The 27,219-nt window shown below is 50.3% G+C and overlaps 1 protein-coding gene across 4 annotated transcripts in view; it reads left to right on the top strand.

Annotated features, from left to right (window-relative positions):
- The window catches only part of HIVEP3 (HIVEP zinc finger 3), a 421,205-nt gene that overhangs the window by 334,761 nt on the left and 59,225 nt on the right, over positions 1-27,219 (top strand). For 2 of the 4 annotated variants that reach the window (XM_017873236.1, XM_017873239.1), the window contains exons 1-3: positions 6,521-6,755; positions 10,004-15,585; positions 19,663-19,808. In XM_017873236.1, coding sequence (XP_017728725.1) covers positions 10,525-15,585; positions 19,663-19,808 — 5,207 coding nt within the window. In that variant the 5' untranslated portion in view covers positions 6,521-6,755; positions 10,004-10,524. Of the gene's footprint in view, positions 1-6,520; positions 6,756-6,796; positions 6,934-10,003; positions 15,586-19,662; positions 19,809-27,219 lie in introns of those variants that run through there. The other 2 variants (XM_017873238.1, XM_017873237.1) reach the window with 2 other exon arrangements.

Genomic DNA, 27,219 nt, shown 5'->3' on the forward strand with positions numbered 1-27,219 from the left:
AAAACTATTTTCTTTAAGAATGTTGAATATTGGCCCCCACTCTCTTCTGTAGGGTTTCTGCTGAGAGATCTGCTGTTAGTCTGATGGGCTTCCCTTTGTGGGTAACCCGACCTTTCTCTCTAGCTGCCCTCAATATTTTTTCCTTCATTTCAACTTTGGTAAATCTGACAATTATGTGTCTTTGAGTTGCTCTTCTCGAGGAGTATCTTTGTGGTGTTCTCTGTATTTCCTGAATTTGAATGTTGGCCTGTCTTGCTAGGTTGGGGAAGTTCTCCCGGATAATATCCTGCAGAGTGTTTTCCAACTTGGTTCCATTCTTCCCGTCACTTTCAGGTACACCAGTCAGACGTAGATTTGATCTTTTCACATAGTCCCATATTTCTTGGAGGCTTTTTTTGTTTCTTTTTCGTCTTTTTTCTCTAAACTTCTCTTCTCGCTTCATTTCATTCATTTGATCTTCAATCACTGATACCCTTTCTTCCAGTTGATCAAATCGGTTACTGAAGCTTGTGCATTTGTCACATAGTTCTTGTGCCATGGTTTTCAGCTCTATCAGGTCATTTAAGGACTTCTCTACATTGGTTATTCTAGTTAACCATTCGTCAAATATTTTTCAAGGTTTTTAGCTTCTTTGCAGTGGGTTTGAACTTCCTCCTTTAGCTCAGAGAAGTTTGATCGTCTGAAACCTTCTTCTCTTAACTTGTCAAAGTCATTCTCTATCCAGCTTTGTTCCATTGCTGGCGAGGAGCTGCATTCCTTTAGAGAGGGAGAGGTGCTCTGATTTTTAGAATTTTCAGTTTTCTGCTCTGTTTTTTCCCCATCTTTGTGGTTTTATCTACCTTTGGTCTTTGATGATGGTGATGTACAGATGGGGTTTTGGTGTGGATGTCCTTTCTGTTTGTTAGTTTTCCTTCTAACAGTCAGGACCCGCAGCTGCAGGTCTGTTGGAGTTTGCTGGAGGTCCATTCCGGACCCTGTTTGCCTGGGTATCAGCAGCTGAGGCTCCAGAAGAGTGAATATTGCTGAACAGCAGATGTTGCTGCCTGATCGTTCCTCTGGAAGCTTCATCTCAGAGGGGTACCTGGCCCTGTGAGGTGTGAGGTGTCAGTCTGCCCCTAGTTGGGAGTGTCTCCCAATTAGGCTACTCGGGGGTCAGGGACCCACTTGAGCAGGCAGTCTGTCCTTTCTCAGATCTCAAACTCCATGCTGGGAGAACTACTACTCTCTTCAAAGCTGTCAGACAGGGACATTTAAATCTGCAGAAGCTTCTGCTGCCTTTTGTTTGGCTATGCCCTGTCCCCAGAAGTGGAGTCTACAGGGGCAGGCAGGCCTCCTTGAGCTGCGGTGGGCTCCACCCAGTTCGAGCTTCCTGGACGCTTTGTTTACCTACTCAAGCCTCAGCAATGGCGGGTACCTTGCAGTTAGATCTCAGACTGCGGTGCTAGCAATGAGGGAGGCTCCGTGGGTGTGGGACCCTCCAAGCCAGGCACGGAATATAATCTCCTGGTGTGCCGTTTACTAAGACCCTTGATAAAGCGCAGTATTAGGGTGGGAGTGACCCGATTTTCCAGGTGCTGTGTGTCACGGTTTCCCTTGGCTAGGAAAGGGAATTCCCTTCCCCCTTGCACTTCCCGGGTGAGGCGATGCCTTGCCCTGCTTTGGCTCTCGCTCGATGGGCCGCACCCCCTGTCCTGCACCCACTGTCCAATACACCCCAGTGAGATGAACCCGGTACCTCAGTTGGAAATGCAGAAAGCACCCATCTTCTGTGTCACTCACACTGGGAGCTGGAGGCTGGAGCTGTTCATATTCGGCCATCTTGGAACCACAGAAGCTCAAGTAACTTTTCATTTAACAATTTTTTTAAAAAAGAAGGAGAAAGCTCCCCAGCATTTCCATACTGTCGTTGGTTTTTGGAACTTCTGGTCTCGACAAAACTAGGGGTATGAACCCGAGCCCAAAGGAGAGGCAGGGAACAGAAACAACCAGATTTGGTGATTGATGACATGGCTGGGAACAGGGGTGGAGGTGGTGACAGCCCAGGAGAGGGTCAGCAGGTCAGGACCTGGCCAGGGTCCAGACTGGCAGGAGCCAGTGTCCAGGAGGCCTGGGTTGCTTGCTGGGATACATGCGGATCCCCAGGCAGGGGTAGTTTTCTCTGCATGGACCCCCCGATTGCTGGTAGGTCAATGCTGTGGGATACCCTGACATGAGTGAGGTTAGAATGTTATAGGTGCGTCAAGCATCTGCAGGAAAGGCAGGGCTTCCACCAACAATTGCAGGTTGCTTGGTGTCAGCAACTATAGCTCAGGCCAGCACAAGACCCTTGCCCAGCCCTTCTCCCAGAGAAGCCAAGAGGATGGTGGGGTAGGCCAGTGGGTGAGCCTAACCTTGCCAGTCCCATGGGGAGGGTTGTATTTTATAAGATCAGCAGGTATCCCTGGTTGGATCCTCACTTTGACCAAGGTCTAAGAGGAATGGGAGGCGTAAGTTACCCCGTGGAATTCTCCTCAGCCTAAGGTCAGTATTGTAGCCAGCCTGAGCAAACTAGGAAACGTGGCCAGTGTTTTTCAGCTGGCCACACTGTCACCTGGTCTTAGATTTCAAAATCCAGAATTGTCAGAATGGAAGTGACCTTGAGGTCATTCAGCCCAATTTCATGTTACAGAAGGGAAAACTGAGGCCCAGAGAGGGAAAGTGCCTTGCCTAGGGTCACACAGTAGACCTGTGTGTTCCAGGGCTTCCTGCCACAGGTTACTGGACCCATGGCAGCCAAGGTGACTCCAGGCCTCCTGATCGGCCCTTGCTGGAAGAAACCCACAGGCCGACCCCCAGAGAAAGGTGGAGAAAGCAAGCCAGGGAGGCAGCCCGCCTGTGGTGAGGAGACCCAGGTGCTCAGCCCCCTGGTTCTCACCAGGTGTGCTACTCACTGTCCCACCTGCAGCCCAGACCTCTCTGCCCCCGTAGAGCTCCCAAGCAGGTCAAGCCAGCGTCAGGCAGCACCTGCTGTTCAGGAGGAGTTGACCCCAAACTGCAGATCGAAGGACTCAGAAACGTCTTTAGTTTGGCTTGAAAACTTCCCAGCCCTCTCTTGTTGGGTTGGTCATGCCTCTTCTCTGGGCATCAGTGTCTCCCAGAGTCAAATGGCGATAAGAGGGATGCAAGTGTTATGAGCTTAAGGACAGGAGTGTGCTCATATGACTCCTCTATTTGGCAGTAATTGAGGCTAGAATTCAGGACACTGACAAGACAGAGCTGCTCTGCCGTGGTCCTCACTGATTGGTCATCTCATGAAAATCCAGTGACCAAGAAGTACATTGGAGGCTGCAAAGTCTCAGTCTCAGTAGGAGAACCATCTAGTCTGGCTTCCATGGAGTCAGGAAGATGGATCTGGTGGCCTGGAAAGCCGTGTGCCAGGATTGTGGTGATAATCATCCATGATTATCAGTTCTAGCTTGTGCCCTAGGTTGGTAGGAAGCATTCAGTCTGAAAAGTGTCCCATAAAGTCAGATCCATCAGACCTGTCACCACCTGATCGCCTGCCTGTGTTCTTATCCCCACTGCTAGGACCACATGTCTCCAGCATGCAGGCCAAGGCTCTGCCCAACTCAGGAACCAGTGCTTCCCCTGTTTGGGGGAACTCAGGTCTATCCCAATATCTGGGTGGTTCATTGTGACACTGGCTTCTTCGGGGGCCCTGCTTTGACCTCTGAATTCAACCTTGGCTCTCATTTCTTGAGCACCAGCTGTGTGCCCGGGACTTTACATACATAATAACCCCAGTCAGTCTCATGACAGCCTGTCAGCCTAAAAGCAGCAGAGCCAGGACTGGAATCTAGTCTAGAGATCTTTCCACACAACCATGATAGCCTCTCCATGGAAATGCTTTCTCCAGTAGCAATGATGACTATTATTTATTGAATGCTTACTGTATGTCAGGTGTCATGCCAAGCGATTTATATGAGTCAACTCAATTTAAATCACACATGACACTTTTACTGTCCCCGTTTTACAGATGGGGAGACTAAGACTTAGAGGAGACCCCAGATTAGGGGACCATCAATTAGGAGATGGAGGAGCCAGGGTTCAACTATAGGCTGCCTGAGTCTCAAAGCTACCTTTGGAGTCACTGTGCTGTGTTGCTGCATGCATGGGTTTAGTAGCTGGATGCTTACCTCGCCACAGATGCCTGTCTTGTGATTTAGAACTAAACCCTGATCTGTGTTGCTACCTCTCCCTGTGTCCCCACTTACCTAGACCTGGATTCTGCCAAACCCTTTCCAGCCTCCCAGACACCAACATCACACTCCAATCCCCTGGATGAGTTAGTGTATTTGTTCAACTGCTCCAAAAGGGACCAAGTAACAAGCTCAAAGATGTATGATGTATGTCTCTCTCAGGAGCAGGTGTCTTTGTCTCACCTTCTTGTCCCACTGTTCCTTGGGGTGATGTTCTTGTCCATGTGGTCACAGGTGGCTCAGCTCCACCACATCCGTGTTCCTTCCTGACAAAATGGGGAGGTAGAGGACAAGCACTTTTCCTTCTGGCTATGGCCTAAAAGTTGCATACATCATTGGCCAGAACTAGCTGCAAGGGAGGCTGGGAAAGGCAGCCTCTAACTGGTGGCCATAGACCCAGCTTGGGGGCCTTTGATTACTACAAGAAAGAGAACTGGCTAATGGAAGAGATATTCAGTCTCTGCCACAATCCCTGTTTCCAACCAGAGCCCCACCTTGACCTTGGCCTCTCTCTTTGCCCAGACTTCCTTCTGTGACTCTCTGACCACCTCTCCCTGTTAGTCTGCAGACCCATATCCTTATATCTGGCTTGTTTTGACACCACCTGAGCCCATAGCCACTTTTAGTTTTTTTTTTTTTTTTTTTTGCAAGTGAAGAATTCTGCCCCAGCTTAAATACACACATGCATACATGCACACACACAGAGTGTTGTACACAGAGATTTTTAGAAGGGGCACTGGCTTTGTTGCTAGGTCATTAAATAAGAATATTTACTGAGTGCCTCCTCTTCAGCCTGTGGCCTTGTGCCCTGGGTTCCCAGGTATTGAAGTTAAAAGGAAAATTTTCTTATATTTTTGACATCAGTGTGTTTTATTACTGTCAGTAAAATTTTTGACCAGATTTTGGCATGTTGGGATATGTGGGGGTGTGTGTGTGTAAGTAAATTACAAGCGAAGAGCTGTATTAAGCCCCACCAGCCTGGGGCCAGCTTAGCCTAACAGCTCACTGGACATCAGGCCCCTGCCCCCATCTTGCCCCAGCCTTATCTAACTTTGACTGGGGACTCCAGCTCCTCAGTGTAGAGCCCAAGGCAGATTCAAGCTGGCCTCCTGCCAGGACCAGTGGAATTGTCCGCCTTAGAGAGCCCATTTCCCACCCGCCCTCTGGAAAGTTCCCATGGGGTGTCCACCCTGGGCCATGGCCATGTTGTCCTGACGCCTTCGATACAGAAGGTGCTTTCCAGCTTGGTTTCAGAGCTTCAGGCCTCCCTGCCTTGGCCCCAGGCTCCTGCATCATTTCCCACTCCCCTGAGGCCTTTGTGGCTCTAGCCCCAGCAAGTCCCAATCTCCTTCCTATTGGGCTGCTCCCACAGTTAGACCGAAGGAAGCTTCTTGAAGTGGGAGCTAATTTGTCAGGTATGCTAACCAGTTGGCTGCTGAAGCTCGGATTCCCCTCAGGGTTATAAGCTGGTCTCTGAGCCAGAGCTCTTGGTGGCTGACGATGGCCTCATGGCCCATTCTGTGACCATCAGTAGAGGCTGTCCATCTTCTTCTGGTCTGGGGTTCAGGTATCTGTTGGCCCAGCTCCTGGGCCCATTTCTCTGGTGACATTTACAGGTGCTCTCACCAATTCCCTGGAGAAGTGGCTTTTTTCTTTATCACTTCAAGTTTGTATTAACATTTCACACATACCCTCAGAACCACAGAAGGTAGCAAAGAATGATTTTCTTAGTGTCTGTTGGTCACAGTCATTAGAACGGTCCTTCAGTTTATGCCACGTCACAGTTGGAATCCATTCCAAGGCAGAAGTCTCCTTAGGTCCTGTAGGTTCCCCTACATCTGCTCCTGTGGTCCTGGCTGCCCTTCTCCCCCTGCCCCTCCTATTAAGCACTTCAGACCTGTCGTGATGTGGTGGATCAGGCTGGCAGAGAGCACTAGCTCAGGAGTCCAAGCCCCAGTGTGGCTTGGGCTAGCCACTCTCCACCATGGCTCCGATGCCTGTGTGCGGAATGACAGGGTGGCCCCTCCGGCTCACAAGCCTCGCTGACTCTGTGCTCTGGCAGCCAATGGTGCTCCTGTGGCCTTTTTGCTCCCCACTCAGAAGTGTGGGTAGGATGCCTCTCCTTGGAGAAACACCATGTCAAGCCCACAGGTGCAGGCTGGACACTGACCCTGGGCAGACAGTGCTGGCCCTGTACTCACCTGATGATGCAACAGTCACCTGACTGTCTCCTTCATCTACCCTGCCCCTCCCACCTGACCCTGGGAATTTCACCAAACCGCAGCTGCTGGGCGCTCCCCCACCTGCCAAGGAGGGCCTTGTGGCTCAGTGAGGGGAGAACGCAGGACTAAACAATGTAGGGTCCTACCTGGCCAGCTGACCCCCACTCAGATTGATCATTTCACCACCCAGTCATGCTGCAGGGTCCCATCCATCCATCAGAAGAAGAAAAGCTTACTGCTACCTAGTGTTTCAGGGCTGCTCTCAGATCCTTGCCTGAAAGGGTCAATAAGAATAGTAAGTATGGCCAACCCTTGATTATCCACACATAGCACCCAAAGGCCTCTCCATCACAGTGCAGCCAGGCCCAGGAAGCCCAGCCCAGCCCAAAGAGCAGTTCTCTGTCTGTGCTGCAAACCATGTCTACCACGTCTGATTTTTAGAAGGCTCAGCACTTCTACCCACCTTAGCTTAGGTAAGGAAGACCTGGGGGGTAAGGCTGCCAGGATGAGTTCCCCCACCTTCGCTGGCTCCCCATTTCTTCTGTCCAGCAGCTGCAGTGTGGTTAGGACATAGGTTGAAAGGGCAACTCTGTTGTTCAGATGCTAGACAACTCCTTACTCCCCCTTGCCGTGGATACAGCGATGTACCCTGGGGCCATGCTGATGCTTCCATAGGACTGAGGGCCATAGACTGCAGTGCCCATCATGCCACAGAAGCCACAGAGAACTTCTATTAATTGAGGGGACAGCCCTGTCTGGGGGGTCAAGAGGCACAGGATGGTCCAGCCCTGCCACCATTCCCGTGTGCTTTTCAGGGAAAATCATATCACCTTTCTAGCCTTCAGTCTCCTCTGTCAAGTGAGAGGAATGGACTAGACAGCCAGTCTCTAAGAATCTATCAGGAGATCATGGGGTAACTTTAGTCTCCATAGAAGAGATCAAAAGTTTGTACGAGACACCCAGAGACAGTTGGCACTTATGCCTAGTTTTGGCCATAAGGCAAATATTAATTGTAAGGGTAACCATTTGTCCTGGTTTGCCTGGGACTGTCCTTGTTTATTCCTGTTGTTCCTCTGTGATTGTTAGTAGTTCCCATTTCATTCTCCAAGTGTCCCAGTTTGGATGGTATCTTATGTGGCCACCCTGTTGACTGAGATGTAATCTAATGAAATGAGATTTCCCTGTCTTCCCCACACTCAGTCTGCTTTGGTACAAGTCACAGGAGGCCTTTGACTGCTCATAAGAAAATCTCTGCTGATACGTTGTCTTTCATTGACAAACATCAATCACTGTATTTACACCACATCCAATGACTAGAGGGATGTCACTGAATCAGTCACTGTATTCAATGACCAGAGGGGTGTCATTGAAGACATAAATGATCTCCTGCATCATATACTGTTCCTGACTGAAGTACCACATGAAAAAGTTTTGCAAGAAACTTAGATGTTCCTTCCTCTCTGGCTATAAGACTCTGTAATGGACCAAATCTCCCTTTTCTCCTTGGCTGCCAGGAAGCTCATATATAAATGTATAGCTGAATTATAGAAACACCATAAGCACCATAAGTTCCCTTTTTTTTTTTTTTTTTTTTTTTTTTTGAGAACGGAGTTCGCTCTGTCGCCCAGGCTGAGTGGGCAGTGGCCCGGATCTCAGGCTCACTGCAGACGCTCCGCGCTCCCGGTTTACTCATTTCTCGCTGCATCAGGCCTCCAACGTAGCTGGACACAGGCGCCCGCCACCCCGCCCGGCTAGTTTTCTGTATTTTTTTGTAGAGACGGGGTTTCACCGTGTTAGCCAGGATGGTCTCGATCTCCTGAGCTCGTGATCCGCCCGTCTCGGCCTCCCAAAGTGCTGGGATTACAGGCTTGAGCCACCGCGCCCGGCCCATAAGTCCTTATTATTGGTATAGCGGTATTCTTTTTATCCCACCAATCCTGACTTTCTGCCTTATTTCCATTTTCTTTGTTCTGATTTGTTATTATTTATAATTATCTCATATTTATAATTTATCATTCTTCTATAAATATGGTTTTCTTGTAGTTACTTTGAATTCTTTGTAGCACCAAGTAGAAAAGGAACACAAAAGGAGTGAACTTAGAGGATATGCTTTTTAGCTAAAAGATCAAATCACCTGCTCCTCCAAAGCATGTCACAGTGTCTGAGGCCCTGCCCTTTAAGAGACAATTATTTGAGTCTTAAAGACTTGTTAATCTTCTGGGCACCTGCAAAAAAGTAGTAAGTGGAATTTTCAAGTCTGTATCATCACACACCTAGTGAAAAGAAGAGTGTGGGCATGAGGGGAGCCTGAGGACAGGATGCCAGCGGTAGGGCATGCTCACAGGAGAAAAAGTAAGCGTAGAGATGCTCATCACCCACCCAGGGCTTCGCCAGGGGATGCCAGGGAATGGACACCTGAGAAGGGGCTGGGGAACCAACTCTGGCCGTGGGAGGCCTGGGTCCAGGTGGCGACACTGCCTGTTAGCAACATGGGACCTTCAGTAAGCCACCTTCCTGATGTCCAAAGTCAGGTGGTTGGGTGAGATGGAGTCCACAGTGACTCCAGCCTTGGGATTCCAGCCCTGCTTCTGGGAGGAGGGTCCTGAGGATGCACCGGAGCCCGTGAAGCTGAGCTTGCCCAGCTGGCAGCTGGCCCTAGGAGGAGACACACACTTGGGGTCCACAAGACCAACTTTGCTCCTCCACTCGAGGGCAAGGATCCCCATACTTTCATGACATCCCTGGGACACTGGACAAGGAAAGGCTGCAAAGCCAGAGGAACCTTCCAGAATGATCTTCCTGGCAATTGCTTGGATCAAACAAATGGTCACAGCTGTGTCAGATTATAAGTTCTCACAGACTGTGGCAGTAGTTTGTGGTTTTGCCTTGAAACATGGGCTGGGGTGCGGGTTAGCAAGGGAGTAAAAAGCAGTGAATGATGTCCCTCGTGGACACTTTCAGAACCCAGGGCCAGAGAGGAATACTAACCTGAGAATAATCTACCCCTTGGAAAACTCACCCCTGAATAATCCACTGGCACTTCCCTCCCGCACCATCTGCGGCCCCATCCAGAGTTCACCCAGCAGTGCCTGTGTCTCCGATCTCATTGGGCCCACTTCATCTCCAAGGCACAGTTGAGGCAGGATTTGTTATCTCGTTTATCGATTAGGCAACTGAGGCTTAGAGGGCTTAGACCCACTCAGAATGGATCACAAAGCACAGATGAGAGCCCAGGCCTCCTGTCCCTAACTGCCCTGCAGTTCCCAGAGCCCACTTTGTTTTCTGCTCTCAGCTTCCCACATGGCCAGTCCTCAGAAACACCCTGGCATTCAGGTCACCCAACACGGACATGGGAGCGGGTGAGGAAAGAATTGCAGAGCTTGGGCACGCGGAGCCAGAGCCTGTGGTTCTGGTTGAGTTTCCCTGGTTAACCTTTGAGGGGCCTCAGCCAAGTGTGGCACCGAGTCTGGGCTGCCCAGGCTGTGCATGAGTCCCAGTAACTCTGTCTTCTCTTTTGTGTGTGTGTGTACTTCTATCACACAGAAGAAGAGCGTGATTTCTCCTCCGAGGCCGTTGATCTCCAACCCAGAACTAAAGGGGAGAAGAACCACCCCCAGCATCCAGCGTGGCATCTCTTGTGCCAGGACCAGGGATGACTGGGCCATGGACACAGATGTCTCCAACCTTCAACCGTTCGCATAGCACACGGGGGACTCGTGGGGGCCACCTGCCACTGCCAGCTGAAACAATACAATGGCAATACTGACATCCTTCATGACGTTTTCCCGACAGACATTCAGGCAGAGAGTGCTGGTGCGTTTTCTATCTACAAAGTAGAGGGCCATGCCTCACCAATAGAATAGCTTGGGCCCTGATGACCTGCTCCGAATCCACTCACAGCCAGTGACACTTGCAAAAAACTCCCAAAGCCGTCTTGGGTTTGGCTTCTGCAGCTCTTGACCAATGTGGCCAAAGCTGGACACCTCCTTGGGACACTGGGATTATTCATAAATGCAGCCTGCCCTGACTCTCCCTGAGTAGCATCTGAAGTCTTTGTGAAGGTCATGGATCCTGAACAAAGTGTCAAGGGCACCAAGAAGGCTGAGGGAAGTCCCCGGAAGCGGCTGACCAAAGGAGAGGCCATTCAGACCAGTGTTTCTTCCAGCGTCCCATACCCAGGCAGCGGCACAGCTGCCACCCAAGAGAGCCCCGCCCAAGAGCTCCTAGCCCCGCAGCCCTTCCCGGGCCCCTCATCAGTTCTTAGGGAAGGCTCTCAGGAGAAAACAGGCCAGCAGCAGAAGCCCCCAAAAAGGCCCCCCATCGAAGCATCCGTTCACATCTCACAGCTTCCGCAGCACCCTCTGACACCAGCATTCATGTCTCCCAGCAAACCTGAGCATCTCCTGGAGGGGTCCACATGGCAACTGGTCGACCCTATGAGACCTGGACCCTCTGGCTCCTTCGTGGCCCCTGGGCTCCATCCTCAGAGCCAGCTCCTTCCTTCCCATGCTTCCATCATTCCTCCTGAGGACCTTCCTGGCGTCCCCAAAGTCTTTGTGCCTCGTCCTTCCCAGGTCTCCTTGAAGCCCACAGAAGAGGCGCACAAGAAGGAGAGGAAGCCCCAGAAGCCGGGCAAGTACATCTGCCAGTACTGCAGCCGGCCCTGTGCCAAGCCCAGCGTGCTCCAGAAGCACATTCGCTCACACACGGGTGAGAGGCCCTACCCCTGCGGCCCCTGTGGCTTCTCCTTCAAGACCAAGAGTAATCTCTACAAGCACAGGAAGTCCCATGCCCATCGCATCAAAGCAGGCCTGGCCTCAGGCATGGGTAGTGAGATGTACCCACATGGGCTGGAGATGGAGCGAATCCCTGGGGAAGAGTTTGAGGAGCCCACCGAGGGAGAAAGTACAGATTCTGAAGAGGAGACTAGTGCCACCTCTGGTCACCCTGCAGAGCTCTCCCCAAGATCCAAGCAACACCTTCTCTCCAGTGGGCTGTTCGGCTCTGGGAGCCACAGTTCCAGCCATGAACGCTGTTCCCTGTCCCAGTCCAGCACCACCCAGTCACTCGAAGACCCCCCTCCATTTGTGGAACCCTCATCTGAGCACCCCCTGAGCCATAAACCCGAAGACACCCACACGATTAAGCAGAAGCTGGCCCTCCGCTTAAGCGAGAGGAAGAAGGTGATCGATGAGCAGGCATTTCTGAGCCCAGGCAGCAAAGGGAGTACTGAGTCTGGGTATTTCTCCCGCTCCGAGAGTGCAGAGCAGCAGGTCAGCCCCCCAAACACCAACGCCAAGTCCTACGCTGAGATCATCTTTGGCAAGTGTGGGCGAATAGGACAGCGGACCGCCATGCTGACAGCCACCTCCACCCAGCCCCTCCTGCCCCTGTCCACCGAAGACAAGCCCAGCTTGGTGCCTTTGTCTGTACCCCGGACGCAGGTGATTGAGCACATCACAAAGCTCATCACCATCAACGAGGCCGTGGTGGACACCAGCGAGATCGACAGCGTGAAGCCAAGGCGGAGTTCGCTGTCCAGGCGCAGCAGCATGGAGTCCCCGAAATCCAGCCTCTACCGGGAGCCCCTGTCATCCCACAGTGAGAAAACCAAGCCCGAACAATCACTGCTGAGCCTCCAGCACCCGCCCAGTACCGCCCCCCCTGTGCCTCTCCTGCGAAGCCACTCAATGCCTTCTGCCGCCTGCACTATCAGCACCCCCCACCACCCCTTCCGAGGTAGCTACTCCTTTGATGACCATATCACCGACTCCGAAGCCCTGAGCCGCAGCAGTCACGTGTTTACCTCCCACCCCCGGATGCTGAAGCGCCAGCCAGCAATCGAATTACCTTTGGGAGGGGAATACAGTTCCGAGGAGCCTGGACCAAGCAGCAAAGACACAGCCTCCAAGCCCTCAGACGAACTGGAACCCAAGGAAAGTGAACTTACCAAAAAGACCAAGAAGGGTTTGAAAACAAAAGGGGTGATCTACGAATGTAACATATGTGGTGCTCGGTACAAGAAAAGGGATAACTACGAAGCCCACAAAAAATACTACTGCTCAGAGCTTCAGATTGCAAAGCCCATCTCTGCAGGCACCCACACATCTCCAGAAGCCGAAAAGAGTCAGACTGAGCATGAGCCGTGGTCCCAAATGATGCATTACAAACTGGGGACTACCCTGGAACTCACTCCACTAAGGAAGAGGAGGAAAGAGAAGAGCCTTGGGGACGAGGAAGAGCCACCTGCCTTTGAGTCCACAAAAAGTCAGTTTGGCAGCCCCGGGCCATCCGATGCTGCTCGGAACCTTCCCCTGGAGTCCACCAAGTCACCAGCAGAACCAAGTAAATCAGTGCCCTCCTTGGAGGGACCCACGGGCTTCCAGCCAAGGACTCCTAAGCCAGGGTCCAGTTCAGAATCAGGGAAGGAGAGGAGAACAACGTCCAAAGAAATTTCTGTCATCCAGCACACCAGCTCCTTTGAGAAATCTGACTCACTCGAGCAGCCGAGTGGCTTAGAAGGGGAAGACAAACCTCTGACCCAGTTCCCATCACCCCCACCTGCCCCACACGGACGCTCAGCTCACTCCCTGCAGCCCAAGTTGGTCCGCCAGCCCAACATTCAGGTTCCTGAGATCCTGGTAACCGAGGAGCCTGACCGGCCGGACACAGAGCCAGAGCCGCCCCCTAAGGAACCTGAGAAGACTGAGGAGTTCCAGTGGCCCCAGCGCAGCCAGACACTTGCCCAGCTCCCAGCCGAGAAGCTGCCACCCAAGAAAAAGAGGCTGCGCCTGGCAGAGATGGCCCAATCATCAGGGGAGTCCAGCTTCGAGTCCTCTGTGCCTCTGTCTCGCAGCCCGAGCCAGGAAAGCAGTATCTCTCTGAGTGGGTCCAGCCGCTCAGCCTCATTTGAGAGGGATGACCATGGGAAAGCCGAAGCCCCCGGTCCCTCATCTGACACACGCCCCAAACTCCCGGGCACCCACATGTTGACTGTCCCCAGCCACCACCCGCATGCCCGAGAAATGCGGAGGTCAGCCTCAGAGCAAAGCCCCAACGTTTCCCATTCTGCCCACATGACCGAGACACGCAGCAAATCCTTTGACTATGGCAGCTTGTCCTTGACAGGCCCTTCTGCTCCAGCCCCAGTGGCTCCACCAGCGCGGGTGGCCCCGCCAGAGAGAAGAAAATGCTTCTTGGTGAGACAGGCCTCTCTGAGCAGGCCTCCAGAATCTGAGTTGGAGGCTGCCCCCAAGGGAAGACAGGAGAGCGAAGAACCACAGCCCTCATCCAGTAAACCCTCCACCAAAAGCTCGTTGTCCCAGATTTCCTCCGCGGCCACCTCACATGGTGGGCCCTTGGGAGGCAAGGGCCCAGGGCAGGACAGGCCCCCATTGGGGCCCACTGTGCCCTACACAGAAGCACTGCAGGTGTTCCACCACCCTGTTGCCCAGACACCCCTGCATGAGAAGCCGTACCTGCCCCCACCTGTCTCCCTTTTCTCCTTCCAGCACCTCGTGCAACATGAGCCAGGACAGTCTCCAGAATTCTTCTCCACCCAGGCCATGCCCAGCCTTCTGTCCTCACCATACTCCATGCCTCCACTTCCTCCCTCCTTATTTCAAGCCCCACCGCTTCCTCTCCAGCCTACTGTTCTGCACCCAGGCCAACTCCATCTCCCCCAGCTCATGCCTCACCCAGCCAACATCCCCTTCCGGCAGCCTCCTTCCTTCCTCCCCATGCCATACCCAGCCTCCTCAGCACTCTCTTCTGGGTTTTTCCTGCCTCTGCAATCCCAGTTTGCGCTTCAGCTCCCTGGTGATGTGGAAAGCCATCTGCCTCAGATCAAAACCAGTCTGGCCCCACTGGCAACAGGAAGTGCTGGCCTCTCCCCAAGCACAGAGTACAGCAGTGACATCCGGCTACCCCCTGTGGCTCCCCCAGCCAGCTCCTCAGCACCTGCATCAGCTCCTCCACTGGCCCTGCCCGCCTGTCCAGACACCATGGTGTCCCTGGTTGTGCCTGTCCGTGTTCAGACCAATATGCCATCCTATGGAAGTGCAATGTACACCACCCTTTCCCAGATCTTGGTCACCCAGTCCCAAGGCAGCTCAGCAACTGTGGCACTTCCCAAGTTTGAGGAACCCCCATCAAAAGGGACGACTGTGTGTGGTGCAGATGTGCATGAGGTTGGGCCCGGCCCTTCTGGGTTAAGTGAAGAGCAAAGCAGAGCTTTCCCAACTCCATACCTGAGAGTGCCTGTGACATTACCTGAAAGAAAAGGCACTTCCCTGTCATCAGAGAGTGTCTTGAGCCTGGAGGGGAGTTCATCAACAGCAGGGGGAAGCAAACGTGTCCTTTCACCAGCTGGCAGCCTTGAACTTACCATGGAAACCCAGCAGCAAAAAAGAGTGAAGGAGGAGGAGGCTTCCAAGGCAGATGAAAAACTTGAGCTGGTAAAACCGTGCAGTGTGGTGCTTACCAGCACCGAGGATGGGAAAAGGCCAGAGAAATCCCACTTAGGCAACCAGGGCCAGGGCAGGAGGGAGCTAGAAATGCTGTCCAGCCTGTCCTCAGATCCATCTGACACAAAGGAAATTCCTCCTCTCCCTCACCCCGCATTGCCCCATGGGACAGCCCCAGGCTCAGAAGCTTTGAAGGAATATCCCCAGCCATCTGGCAAACCTCACCGAAGAGGGTTGCCCCCACTGAGCGTGAAGAAAGAAGATTCCAAGGAACAACCTGATCTGCCCTCCTTGGCACCTCCCAGCTCTCTGCCTCTGTCAGAAACGTCCTCCAGACCAGCCAAGTCACAAGAAGGTATGGACTCAAAGAAGGTACTGCAGTTCCCCAGCCTCCACACAACCACTAATGTCAGTTGGTGCTATTTAAACTACATTAAGCCAAATCACATCCAGCATGCAGATAGGAGGTCCTCTGTTTACGCTGGTTGGTGCATAAGTTTGTACAACCCCAACCTTCCGGGGGTTTCCACTAAAGCTGCTTTGTCCCTCCTGAGGTCTAAGCAGAAAGTGAGCAAAGAGACATACACCATGGCCACAGCTCCGCATCCTGAGGCAGGAAGGCTTGTGCCATCCAGCTCCCGCAAGCCCCGCATGACAGAGGTAAGTTCAACCTTGTTTTTCTTCTCATCACTGATTTGCAAAAGCCCTTGGTGAGCTTTTAAAGCCACAGTATCCTCAGGTTCCAGTTGCAGAACTAGAGCCAGATGAGTGTCAGATTGCCTCTCTGAAAGCTGAGACTGGTCACCTTACAAGGAAACATGTTTATTGAGTTTCTTTGTCAGTGTATCCGTCGTATCGTTGGAATGGATATACTTTCAATACACTTAGCCATAAATTGATCCTGCTCTCCCATGAACTTCTGTTGTAAAATCAAAGATATAGGCCCAGTAAGAAAAAAAGAAATTTTCCAAAAGACTGAGTTGGAAAACTTGGCTGACAGGAATGCCTGTAGCAACTTTAGAACTTTATACCTCTCCTTCATTGTATGAATATCCCTTGTCTTGTTAGTCTTTTCCTGCTTTTCTTAATTCTTACATCTGCTGTTTCCATTCTCTAGTACCACTTTAAATCTCCTATTTCCAAGATTCTATAATTTGGCACAAACGACTCCTGAAATATTCCTTCCTCCTTTTCTGGGAGTAAGACAGCAAATGGAGCTGAGCTGCAGTATCCCTCCTTACCAGTGGATGGCAATGCCACTCACAGTTTGACCTATCTGTGCTATGTGGTCAAGAAACGCTAATATTTACTCTTTCATTGCCTTTGATCTGAGGCTACATCAGGAGCTATAGAATGAACTGGTCCCCTGAAAGCTCAGCAAGTTTGAAATTCAGTAATTTCAAACTTCAGACAAAAACCACCACCATACCCTGACAAGGCCAGCCTAGGGATTTGGATTATGTTGACTTGGCATTTGTGGAATAACAGCTGGTCTTGTTTATTGAGCAGCCTCATGGTGCCAGGCACTGTGCTGGGCCCTTGAATCTAGTCACTGTTCACCTCCACCTCTGAAGTAACATAACCATCTCCCTTCTATAGCTTAGGGAACTGAGGTTCAGAGTCTGAGAAAGGTCAAGGTCATCTGGCAAATGTTGGACAAACCCAGAATTTGAACCCAGACCTATCTGACTCCAAAGAGTCTATTTTTCTTCTTTTAATTATCTGAGGAGAGAAAAATCTTAAAAGATGACTGCAAATTAAAAAATATTCATTAGTGTGTCTTCAGACCAGAAGCTCTGACCAAATTAGGTCTAAATTCCCTAAACTAAATTCGTATTGTAGATAAGTGAGCAAAACTCTGTTCTATAATTTCCCATGCTCTCATATCTTCCTCTTTTGTCATTGAGCGAACTTTGTGCGTTGAATTTGTCCTTAGTTTGACTGGATGTTCTTCACAGAACAGTTTTCTAAATTTATTCCCTAGATGTCTTTGTCAGTCTACATAGATCCCTAACCAAGATTTCCACTTTTGCATTAATGTCATGCTAATTTCCTCTTCAGCATCTCTTACTAGCTGTGGCCACTCCCAAGATGCTGTTATAATTATTCATACTGCTAGCTTTTTGGGTACCTATTATGTACCAAGTACTATACTAATTGCTACTTTTCTCCTCACAACCAACTTGATAGTTAGGGTGCAGTATCACCATTTCATAGATGAAGAGACTAAAACACAGAGAGGTTAAGTAACGTTCACAAGGCCACACAGTAAGTGGCAGAGCCTAGATCAAAACTAGATTTTACTCCAGTGCCCTTTTGAATTATCTAAGCTGCCTCTAGTTTTTAATGACTGAAAATGTTACAGGCCATTTAAGAGAAAGGAAGTGTTAATTTGGATTTGTCAATTATTTATTTATAATTGGATTTGGCAATTATTTATTTATAGTGCTCCTAAAACCTGTGAACTTTTTCTTGGAATATTCTGTTTGGTTCACTGGCATGTTTCCTGCCAGAATTGCCCCAATCTGGTACATTAGTATAACCTCATGGTCTATGGCTTAAGGCCTTTATACAACTACACCTCTCTCTGGTCTCTGCTTGCGTATCTCCAACGAGAGGAACTCACCATCTCATGATACATTCCAATCCATCTTTGGACAGCGCTCTAAGAAGGCTCTCTATTGTACTGAGCTGACATTTGTCAGCTTGTGGCTTCCATTCTCTGTTAGTAGTTCTGAGAAGGTCCTTAGGTCTATCTTAGCATTTTGAAGCTCTTCCAAACCATCTTTGTGCAGGTCTAGGACACCCTATGATGTTTTTGTTTGGTCATAGATATTTTCTTCCATGTATAAACCCTGGAGAAACCCCAGCTTGTTAAGAGTCCACTTTGTAGCCACATTCTTTCGTTTTTCCTCCTTGGAAATCATTTTGACAACAACACAGCACTGTCACAAAGTGACTAAGAACAAGGATTCAGGTGCCAACTTGCCCAGGTTTGAATCCCACTACCTTACCTACTAGCTATGTGACCTTGGGCCAATAACTTAAACTCTCTGAGCCTTGGTTTCATCCTCTGTAAAATAGGGATAATAATAACACTTAGCTCATAGGACTGTGGAGATAATTAAATGAGTTAAGACATGCAGAGTGTGCTTAGAACAGTGCGTGCCACATTGGCACTCAGTAAGTATTTTTAGCTATACTTATTCATATTGTTGTCGTCAAAAGCTAAAATGGATCCCTGGTCCCTGCTCAATTCCAACACTGTGTTTCCTGGAAAAGTGGTACACTGCCACCCAAACCAGCCTCCTCCAGTGTGGCCCAGATATCACGACAGGCTGTGAGGGAGAAGCAGTCCGTTTGCCTGTGGGAGGCACCTTGGTCATTCCATGGACAGTCTAGATCACAGGCCGGGGTGGAGTGGAAATGGTAGGCTCTGGAAACCCAAGGGTATTGCAGAAAACTAGCTGCCTTCTGCCAAAGCAGCAGTCCAGATTCTTGCTCGTTTTCCACTCCCCTCTTCCAAATCTGAAGAGATTATTTGGTGGTCACTGAGTCATAGAAGTTGGCCCTGGAATGGATCTTCAAGATGGTCTAAATCCCCTCAGACTCTGAGGCCCAGAGAGGTGAAGTCATCCACCAAACAGCAGCTCAGTGTGCCATGGCCTATCTGGCGCTGGAACTCAGATTCCCCAATTCCCAGCCAGGCACCTTTCTGTCTAGCCCCATGCTGTCCTTGTGGGAGCAGGTGTGGTGGCTGGCACAGGGGACTGCCGTTCTTAGATTGCCCCAGCATCAGGAAATGTGGTTGCTTCATTCACTGGCTGGAAACAGCATGGTTTTTCATGACTTTAATGATAGTGGCGTGAAGTAGGAGGAAATTCTCACTCCCAGCCCCCGCCCTAAGCACAACATTTCTGCTCCCTAGGCAAGAGCGCACCCACCCCTGACAACACTGCAGCGTTTAGAGGACATGTTCTTGGAATAGTGGAAGATGTCCAGGAAGCACAAGGCCAATGCCAGCCCTCCCCTTAAGCCAGCTCTCATCATTGAGGCATGGCTCTGTAAAGTGCATGGGTCCTGCAGGACTAACAGCCCAGAGCCTGCACAGCCTCTCTGTGCCTGTCTCTGTGGTGGAGTTGGGGACGTCCTGCTGGTCAGGGTCCTCACCCAGCTCCTGGCCTTTGGTCCTAGCACAGAAGGGCCAAGGTCCTGGAAGCAAGAGACCTGTGCTGCACTCCCAGCTCTGCCCTTAACTCACTGGGTGACCTTAGCTTTCTGATCTATAAACAAGAACTGGGCCAGTTTATCTCCAAAGGCAGAGTGGAGCCTTTGTTCATGTGTTCAACATTATTTGAGCATCTTCTCTGAGACAGGCCCTGTGTGGGGTTCTGGGGTGCCCAAGGAGACCAAGATGAGGACCTGTTACCAGGAGTTCCCAGACTAGTGTGAAAGACAGATGACAAACACAGGTCTTATGGGAGGTTAACCTGAAAGAGACAGGGTTCCAGCTGTAACACCAACTAATGGCATGGCCTTGGATAAGGGACTTCTCTCTGGGGATCAGTTTCCTTAATTCTGTAAAGTGAGGCAAATAGCACCTCTTCATGGAGGAGTGTGAAGATTACATATGTGTACTTGTGCAGTGCCATATAAGGCATGATTATTAGCATTGCATTCATGGCTGAGGATGCACTTTTAACCAGCAATGATTTTGTCATTCCTGCGGTGGGCCAGGTTCACCTCCCTTCGCTGGTTTCCCCGGAAGGCCAGAAAGATCTAGCTAGAGTGGAGAAGGAAGAAGAGAGGAGAGGGGAGCCGGAGGAGGATGCTCCTGCCTCCCAGAGAGGGGAGCCGGCGAGGATCAAAATCTTCGAAGGAGGGTAAGACTCATGTTTGGTTTTCATCGTCTGCTTCCCGTGGAATAAGAGCTGGTGCCCATCGGTGTTCACGGGCAGCAGTGGCTCAGTGGACAAGGGCTCTGCCCACAGGTGCCCTGTGGTCCCAGCGATGCCCTTCAGCAGACATCACCTTCCTGGGACTCTCAGGCCCCTCTGCTTAAGAATGCCATGGGGTTTCTTGGTGGGGATGGGCAATGCTGGGTATTTGTTGAGGATCTGGAGGGGTCTGGGTCTTTCTCCAGCCCTTCATTTTCTCAGATCCTGGCCAGGTTTCTAGTCCCTGAATTGGAGCTGCCATCCCAGTATCCCAGCAAATGTCCAGACTCCTGTCTCTCTTGACAAGTATTCTCCAAAAGTCACCTCTGTACTGCCCAATGGCCATCTTGGCATGTCTGGTTTCCCACGGGGCACTCGGGCTCAGCCGACTAGGCTATTTGCAGGGCTGATTGCACACTGTATGCACCTGGTGTTTCCACTGGTCCCCATCCTGACTGGCTGGGGCCCAGGGCTCATCGGTTGGTGAATATTTTGAATATCATTCCTAGTTATTCACCTTTGATGCTTGACTTTGGGAAACCAATGGTCTAAACGTTTCAGAGCTCACAGCTTCGGGGACTGTCTGGGCTCTGGAAGGGTGCCTTGTTTCAGACGTGCTTTGTGGAATTTTTGTGCCAGCTGTGTTTTGTGTGGCCACATGTTTGCTTCCTGGGATTTGGGTGTCTGTGAGCAGGTCCCGTGGCGTCTGTCTCAGGGTCCTGTGTCTGTGTCCCTGGTGTGATCAGGGTGGCCTGGTCCTGCACAGCCCTGAAGGACAACAACATAGAGGAAGATGTGCTTCCTGTGGAGGACAGTCCCCATGAGCCGGGGCCAACACGGCTGTCACTGGGGGCCTCTGATCCTCTAGCACCTGCAAGCGCCTAACTCACAGGGTCAGCATGGGAGGCACGGGAGTCCTCCGTAAGGTTGGGGGACAACAGAGACTGCCATCCTCCCCAGGGCCACCAGTTGGCATCTTCTGGTGGCACTGACCAGCAGGGGCTCTCAGGAGGGAGGGTGCTTGGAAATGTGGGGAGCAGGATGGTCAGTGATGGGAAGGGGGCCAGGGGTAGCAAAAGACCCTGAAACCTACTGCCTAAAATACCAATAGCGGCTACGTTGAAAAAAAACTGGACCAAAGGTCTTCAAAAATGCCAACCCTCTTTCCGTTTGGGGATGGGCGCAGTTCCTCCTGCTGTTTGGTTAGAGCGCCCTCGTGTGTCTCTGTGTTCTCATGCCACTGGGTCCCTTAGAGGCCACACAGAGGCAGGATTGATGAAGCGCCTGCTCCCAGCGACTGGCCCTCTTCCTTCTTGCTTTAGAGGCTCTCTGTGGGCTCTGAGGACTGCTGAGTGTTTCGTGGTGTCCCAGGAGCTTGCCCCAGCAGCATTCTGTGTGCGCCTGAGGAGGTTCGCATCTTCCCTGAGAGTCAGGTGCTCTGAGACCTTGGGAAGCCTGAGACTCCAGAAAGGCAGCTGGCAGGAGCCACTCCCCTCCCAGCTCCCTGCTGGATGTCTCTGCCCACAGGGTCTGCATTGGCTGAAGAAAGGGAAAGATCACCCACGAGTCCCCTTCTCCTCTTCCTCCAGCCGGCATGGGTCCTACTCCCTCTCCACCTCCTTCCAGGTCTTCACTCAGTCCCACCTGCTCTGCTTCAGAATCCTCCTCTTGGTTGAGTTCTGTCATCTCTGCCTCACTTACCTCTGTTCTGCCTGAGACTAGCCCCCCAGTTCTCCAGCCCTCAGTTTCCTTATTTGTAAAAGGGGGAGAATAACATTTGTAAAAGGGGGAAAATAACATGTGGGATTTTCAGAGGACCCTGTGAGACCCTATGTAAAGTCTGTAGTTCACAGCTGTTCAAAAAATGGACATTGGTGCATTTTACCACTAGTATATCCATTTCATCAATCTCCCTCCAGGACAGTCCCACTCTGTTCTGTCAGCTATGGAAGGTATCCTCTCCCTTTCAACTTGTCACATGCAATTTGAGCACGTACGGAATTGATTATAGTGTCAGATCCTTTCCTCCCCCAGCCTGGCTGTCTCAAGCTGGGACCTTGCCTCCCACCCTCACTTCTGGTGATTCTTCTACATTCATGGTTCTCTTAGGGCTGGCGTCACCCACCAGAGTGTTTGGAAATGGTGAAGGAGGGGGGAGGGCATTTTGGTTGCCACATAACCTAGGATACCTCCGGTATTTCAGGGATGGGGCCGGAGATGCTGACCTTCCAGTCCACCAACCTTACAACCTCTTGTTCCCCCAAATTGCCAAGAGTGCCCCCACCTAGAATCACTGGGCACACTTCTCTGCAGCCCCACAGTTTTGCCTTGGACTCAGTTCTTCCTTTTATTTATTTCTTTCTTTTTTAATACAGAGAACACATGTATTTCACTCCTGTACACATTTGAGAAGGGTCTCCCATGGAGCTCTGTTCCTAAGATCCAGGCCAGTAGAGGCTGAGAGAGGAAGAAGAAAAAAACGATTCCACCCAGAAGCTTCTGCTCACATTTAAATGGCCAGAGCAAGTCATATGGCCTCACCTAATTCCGTGGGAGCAGAGAAGTGCATTCCTACTGTGTGCTTGGGAGAACCTGAACTATTTGGTAGATATCATGCTCGTGACTACTCAAGTTGGTTTAATATACATCTGTAGCTTGTTATGTTTACTCAACAGTGTTTTTGACATGCATCCATGTTGATACTTGTAGACCTAGTTCACGATGAATCAGTAAGCCAGACACAAAAGAGTAGATGCTGTATGAGTCCAACATACGTGAGTCTTTTTATCTCTAATTAAACTCGCCTTACTTTCTTTCTTGACCTCCATTTCAGCAACTGATCAATTTATTAATTCATCAAGGAGGAGGATCTGTTTAATCAGTGCCTTTTGGGTGCTCTGTGCCAGAAAATGCAGTGGCCCATGGGAGTTAAATGTCATCCTGCCCTCAAGGTGCTTGGGGACTACACCAAGGTGGCAACACAAGACCCAGTGCTAAGGTGGGGATGGCCAGGGCTATGAAGCTCACAGCAAGGGAAGGATGCCTGGGGGGTGGAATAGCCAGAGAGGGCTTCCCAGAGGAGGTGGAGCCAGGCCTGGAAGGGCGGGCGAGACCCAGACAGGTGGAGAGGAAGGTTAAGCTGCCCAGCAGTCCACCTGCTACAGGTGTGATGGCAGCTCCTGTACCTGATCAGTGAGACTCACTTCCTCTTGCCTTGAGCATTCTCGCTTGCTGGCGTCACCCGTCTCCTTAGCTTCCAGCCTCATCTCTGTGCCAACATTGCTACATCTGGGTCTCCAGCCAGGACCTCACCCCTGAACTGCAGACATTGGTTTTGACAACACCTCACACTTAGCATGTGCAAACCAAGCCTTCCACTTCCCACCAACAGCATCTCCTTCCACATCCAGATCTCAGGTGATACACCCAGCCCTTCACACTCAGAACTTTAACATTGTTTTGGATGCCTTCTCCCCCTTTCCAATTAGTCCCCCAATCCTGGTGTCTGCATGAAGTAGTCAGTGACTCAGTATGGTCTCTTTATTCCCTCTGCCACTGCTCTGGCCACCCTATCTCTAGAGCTCCAATGTTGGTACCACTGAGCATCACTAAACATGATTCTGCCTGTGTCATGCTTTTCTCCAAAGCCATCTGTGGCTGCCTCACCTACAGGATCCAGTTTAAACTCACTCTGTGAGTGCTGGCCTCAGAATCTGACCTGCTTCTGTTGCCCTTCACCTTTTGCTGCCTGCTGGGCCCTACCATTGCCAAATCCTACCCAGCCTTCAAAAGCCAGTACTCAGCCCTGTTCCTCTAACAAGCCTCCCAAGTCCCTCCACAATCCGTAGTTCTTTGTGTTACTTCTGTCATAACCCTGGTGCTAAGATCCATTTCTGTCTCCTCCCAAGTCCCTTCTTGGGTAATGCTTTGCACACACAATGCATCAGTCTCTATTTATTGCACTAGTTTCCTGGCACATGGCCCCCTCTGCATTCCCCATCACTTCCACACCTGAACAAAGCCTGCATTTCCCAGGCAGCCCCTGTGAGTGCCCATCAGGGATGTGATAGCTCTCTCACCCAGCACCCGTGCATTTGCCTTGGTTGTTTAGAATGGCTTTTTGTTAAGCAGTGTTGTTTTCAAACACACAAAGTTATATTGTTTCTTGAAAGTAATGACTATATTGTCTTAACTCAAGTTCACTTGTCGCAAGGAAAGCTGGGAATTCAGCCCAGTGGGCTTACACGGAAGAGGAAGAGACTGGAATTGATAGGAACCACCTGGCTGACCAAGCCCAGTTGGGTGGTATGTTGTTGGGGCTTAGGTCCGAAGGGAATGATAAGTTCAGATGGTGAGATCCCAGGATTCCATGCCAGATCCTGCCTGCTGCAGGACTCAGCTGCTGCATCTCCTGTGGGAGGGCATTGGCTCCCATACCACCTCACCTACCTCAGTACCTCACTCCAGCCATTGCCACTCTCCTGGGCCGTTCAAATTAGCATACCCAGACTTAAGGTTTCTACCTTACACACGTTTTGACTGAAGGGCCATATTGCCAGATTTCTCTGTTTCCTTTAAAGAAAAACTCTGTAAGAAGTTGACCGTGTTGCTCACCTCTGTATCTTTCCTCCCGGCTTCTCTCAGATCTATTCAAGGTGGGCCTTTGGGCTCCTCACACCTCAGAAGCTGCTCTTATCCAAGTCAATGGTGACCTCACCTTGCAGAAGTCAGTAGTCAGTTCTCACTTCTATTCTTTCCTGAGCCATCAGCAGCATTTGACACAGTTAATCCTTCACTCGTCCATGCAGGACTTTGTCCTCTTGGTTTCCTGGACACTGTCTGTTTCATCTGTTTTCACACTGCTGTAAAGAACTGCCCAAGGCTGGATAATTCATAAAGAAAAGAGGTTTAATTGACTCATTCACATGACTGGGGAGACCTCAGGAAACTTACAATCATGGTGGAAGGTGAAGGGGAAGCAAGGCACCTTCTTCACAAAGCGGCAGGAAGGAAAAATGCATGCAGGAGGAACTACCAAATGCTTATAAAACCATCAGTCTCATGACAACTCACACACTGTCACTAGAATGGCATAGGGGAAACTGCCCCCATGATTCAATCACCTCCACCTGGTCTCTCCCTTGACACATGGGGATTATGGGTAATTACAATTCAAATGAGATTTTGGGTGGGGGCACAGGCAAACTATATCACAGTCTTTCTTGATCTTCCTTGACTGGTTGCACTTCCTCACCATCTTCAGTGAGTCCATGATCACCTGATCGCTGAACCCCCTTGTGGCCCAGCCCCAGGCTCCATGCTCTTCCTCTAAACTCAGTCCCATGGTGATCGATACACCATCTACGGGTTGATGACACTCAGACCCCTATCTCCAAGGACTTCTCCCCTGAACTCCGGGTCATATATCCAACTTCGTATCTGGGAGGCGGTCCACCTGCACATCAGTGGACCCACCCTTTGTCCATAGCACAGTGCATACTGAAGAACTGTGACTCGGGCCTCTTTGACATTCCTTAAAGAAATTATTTTAAAAGTTTATTTAATTCAGTATTATTCCAGTTGAAGGGGTTACATTTTTAACTAATGTACTTTTCTATCTCATCTATTTCTATAGCTGAATTAATTTTTATCCAAGTCTTAAGAGTTCATGCAGTGTATGCAGCACGTTTTTTTGACAGTGCATTTGTATGTTTTGAAGTGTGTGTGTGTGCCTGTGCATGCACACACATGCCTGTGTGTTTCATGAAATAGTAGCTTGGAGAGAATAGTGTTAGCTTTTAAAAATCTAAAGATTATTTTCTTTTCTAATAATTTTTTACAAATCCATTTCTTCTTGGACTTTGAAACCCAGAAGTGTAGCATGATTTTCAGCCTAAATATCTGCTCTGCCTTGTCCCATTTTGCTGTGAACTCCAGATTTAGAGTTATGTCTTTGGGAATATTTGTTACCTCTGTGTATTTATTGGGGAACAAATTGATTAAACTATGAATTAAATAAATGGTAATAAGTTGGAAACTTTTGGATAGGTGTGTAAAAAATAAAGACAGTAAACTACTCTGAGAACCCAAACGGGAGCAAAACCACATACCACAGGAGGGTTGGTGGCATGGAGGTTGGGAAATATATAACATAGGCAGACAAACTGTGCCCATGACCCTCACTTGCTGCATATCTCTTTAAAGTCTTTTAAGTGGTCAAAGATTGGTATATTAGTCAGTCTTGCATTGCTATAAAGAAATACTTAAGACTGGGTAATTTATAAAGAAAAGAGGTTTAATTGACTCCTGGTTCTGCAGGCTATATAGGAAGCATGATGCTGGCATCTGCTTGGCTTCTGGGGAGGCCTCAGGAAACTTTCAATCATGGCAGAAGGTGAAGGGAAAGCAGTGCGTCTTACATGGCGGGAGCAGGAGCAGGAGCAAGAACGGGAGGAGGTGCCACACAATTTTTAAACAACCAGATCTCAGAACTCACTATGGTGATGACAGCATGGAGAAGGGATGGTGTTAAACCATAAGACACTGCCCCCGTGATCCAGTCACCTCCCACCAGGCCCCACCTCCATTACTGGGGATTACAATTTGACATGAAATTTAGGCAGGGACACAAATCCAAACCATATTCTGGGGAAAGTCATCTTCTGAAGGAGAATGGCAAAGTCACTCATTCAGTTAAGTGAGATGGACATTCTGCACAGGCAGTTTCATTTTTCTAGATGCTTGGGCCCAAAGCCACTCTGTCTCACATCATTACCAAATCCTGCCAGCTTGGCCCTGAAACCAATTCTAGAATCTGCCCATTTTTCCCCACCTCTGGGTCAAGCCACTGGTAGCTCACATCTGGGTGATTACAATGTCCTACAGTCTCCTGCTCCCACCTTCCCCAGTGTGGTCCGTTCTCAGCCCAACAACAGTGATCCTGTTAAGGTCCCCACACCCTGCCGCTCCTATGCCGTGTCCCCCAAAGCCCTCACAGGCCTGCTTGTGCTGGCTCCAGCTCCTCCCTGACCTCTGCCTATGGCTCTCCCCCTGCTCCCTGGGCTTTGGCCAAGCTCTGCTCTTTGTAAGACAAGCTTCTGCCCCAGGGCCTTTGCACTTTTTGCACTTGCTGTGCTCTCTGGCTGGAGCCCTTTTTCCAGAGACTCCCATGGCCCCCTCTCTTCCCTCCATCACCCTTCAGTGAAGCCTTCCCACACTACCCATGATGAATTTGCACACTCCATGGCACTTCTTACCCCTTCCTTTCCTGCTTCATTTTTCTTTTTTTTTTTCTTTTAGAGACAGATCACTTTTATATGTAAAAGTTGCACTACAAATCAACTTTTTTTTTTTTTAA

This window comes from Rhinopithecus bieti, unplaced genomic scaffold, assembly GCF_001698545.2.
Source record: "Rhinopithecus bieti isolate Rb0 unplaced genomic scaffold, ASM169854v2 scaffold_6907, whole genome shotgun sequence".
NCBI classification, from domain to species: Eukaryota; Metazoa; Chordata; class Mammalia; order Primates; family Cercopithecidae; genus Rhinopithecus; species Rhinopithecus bieti.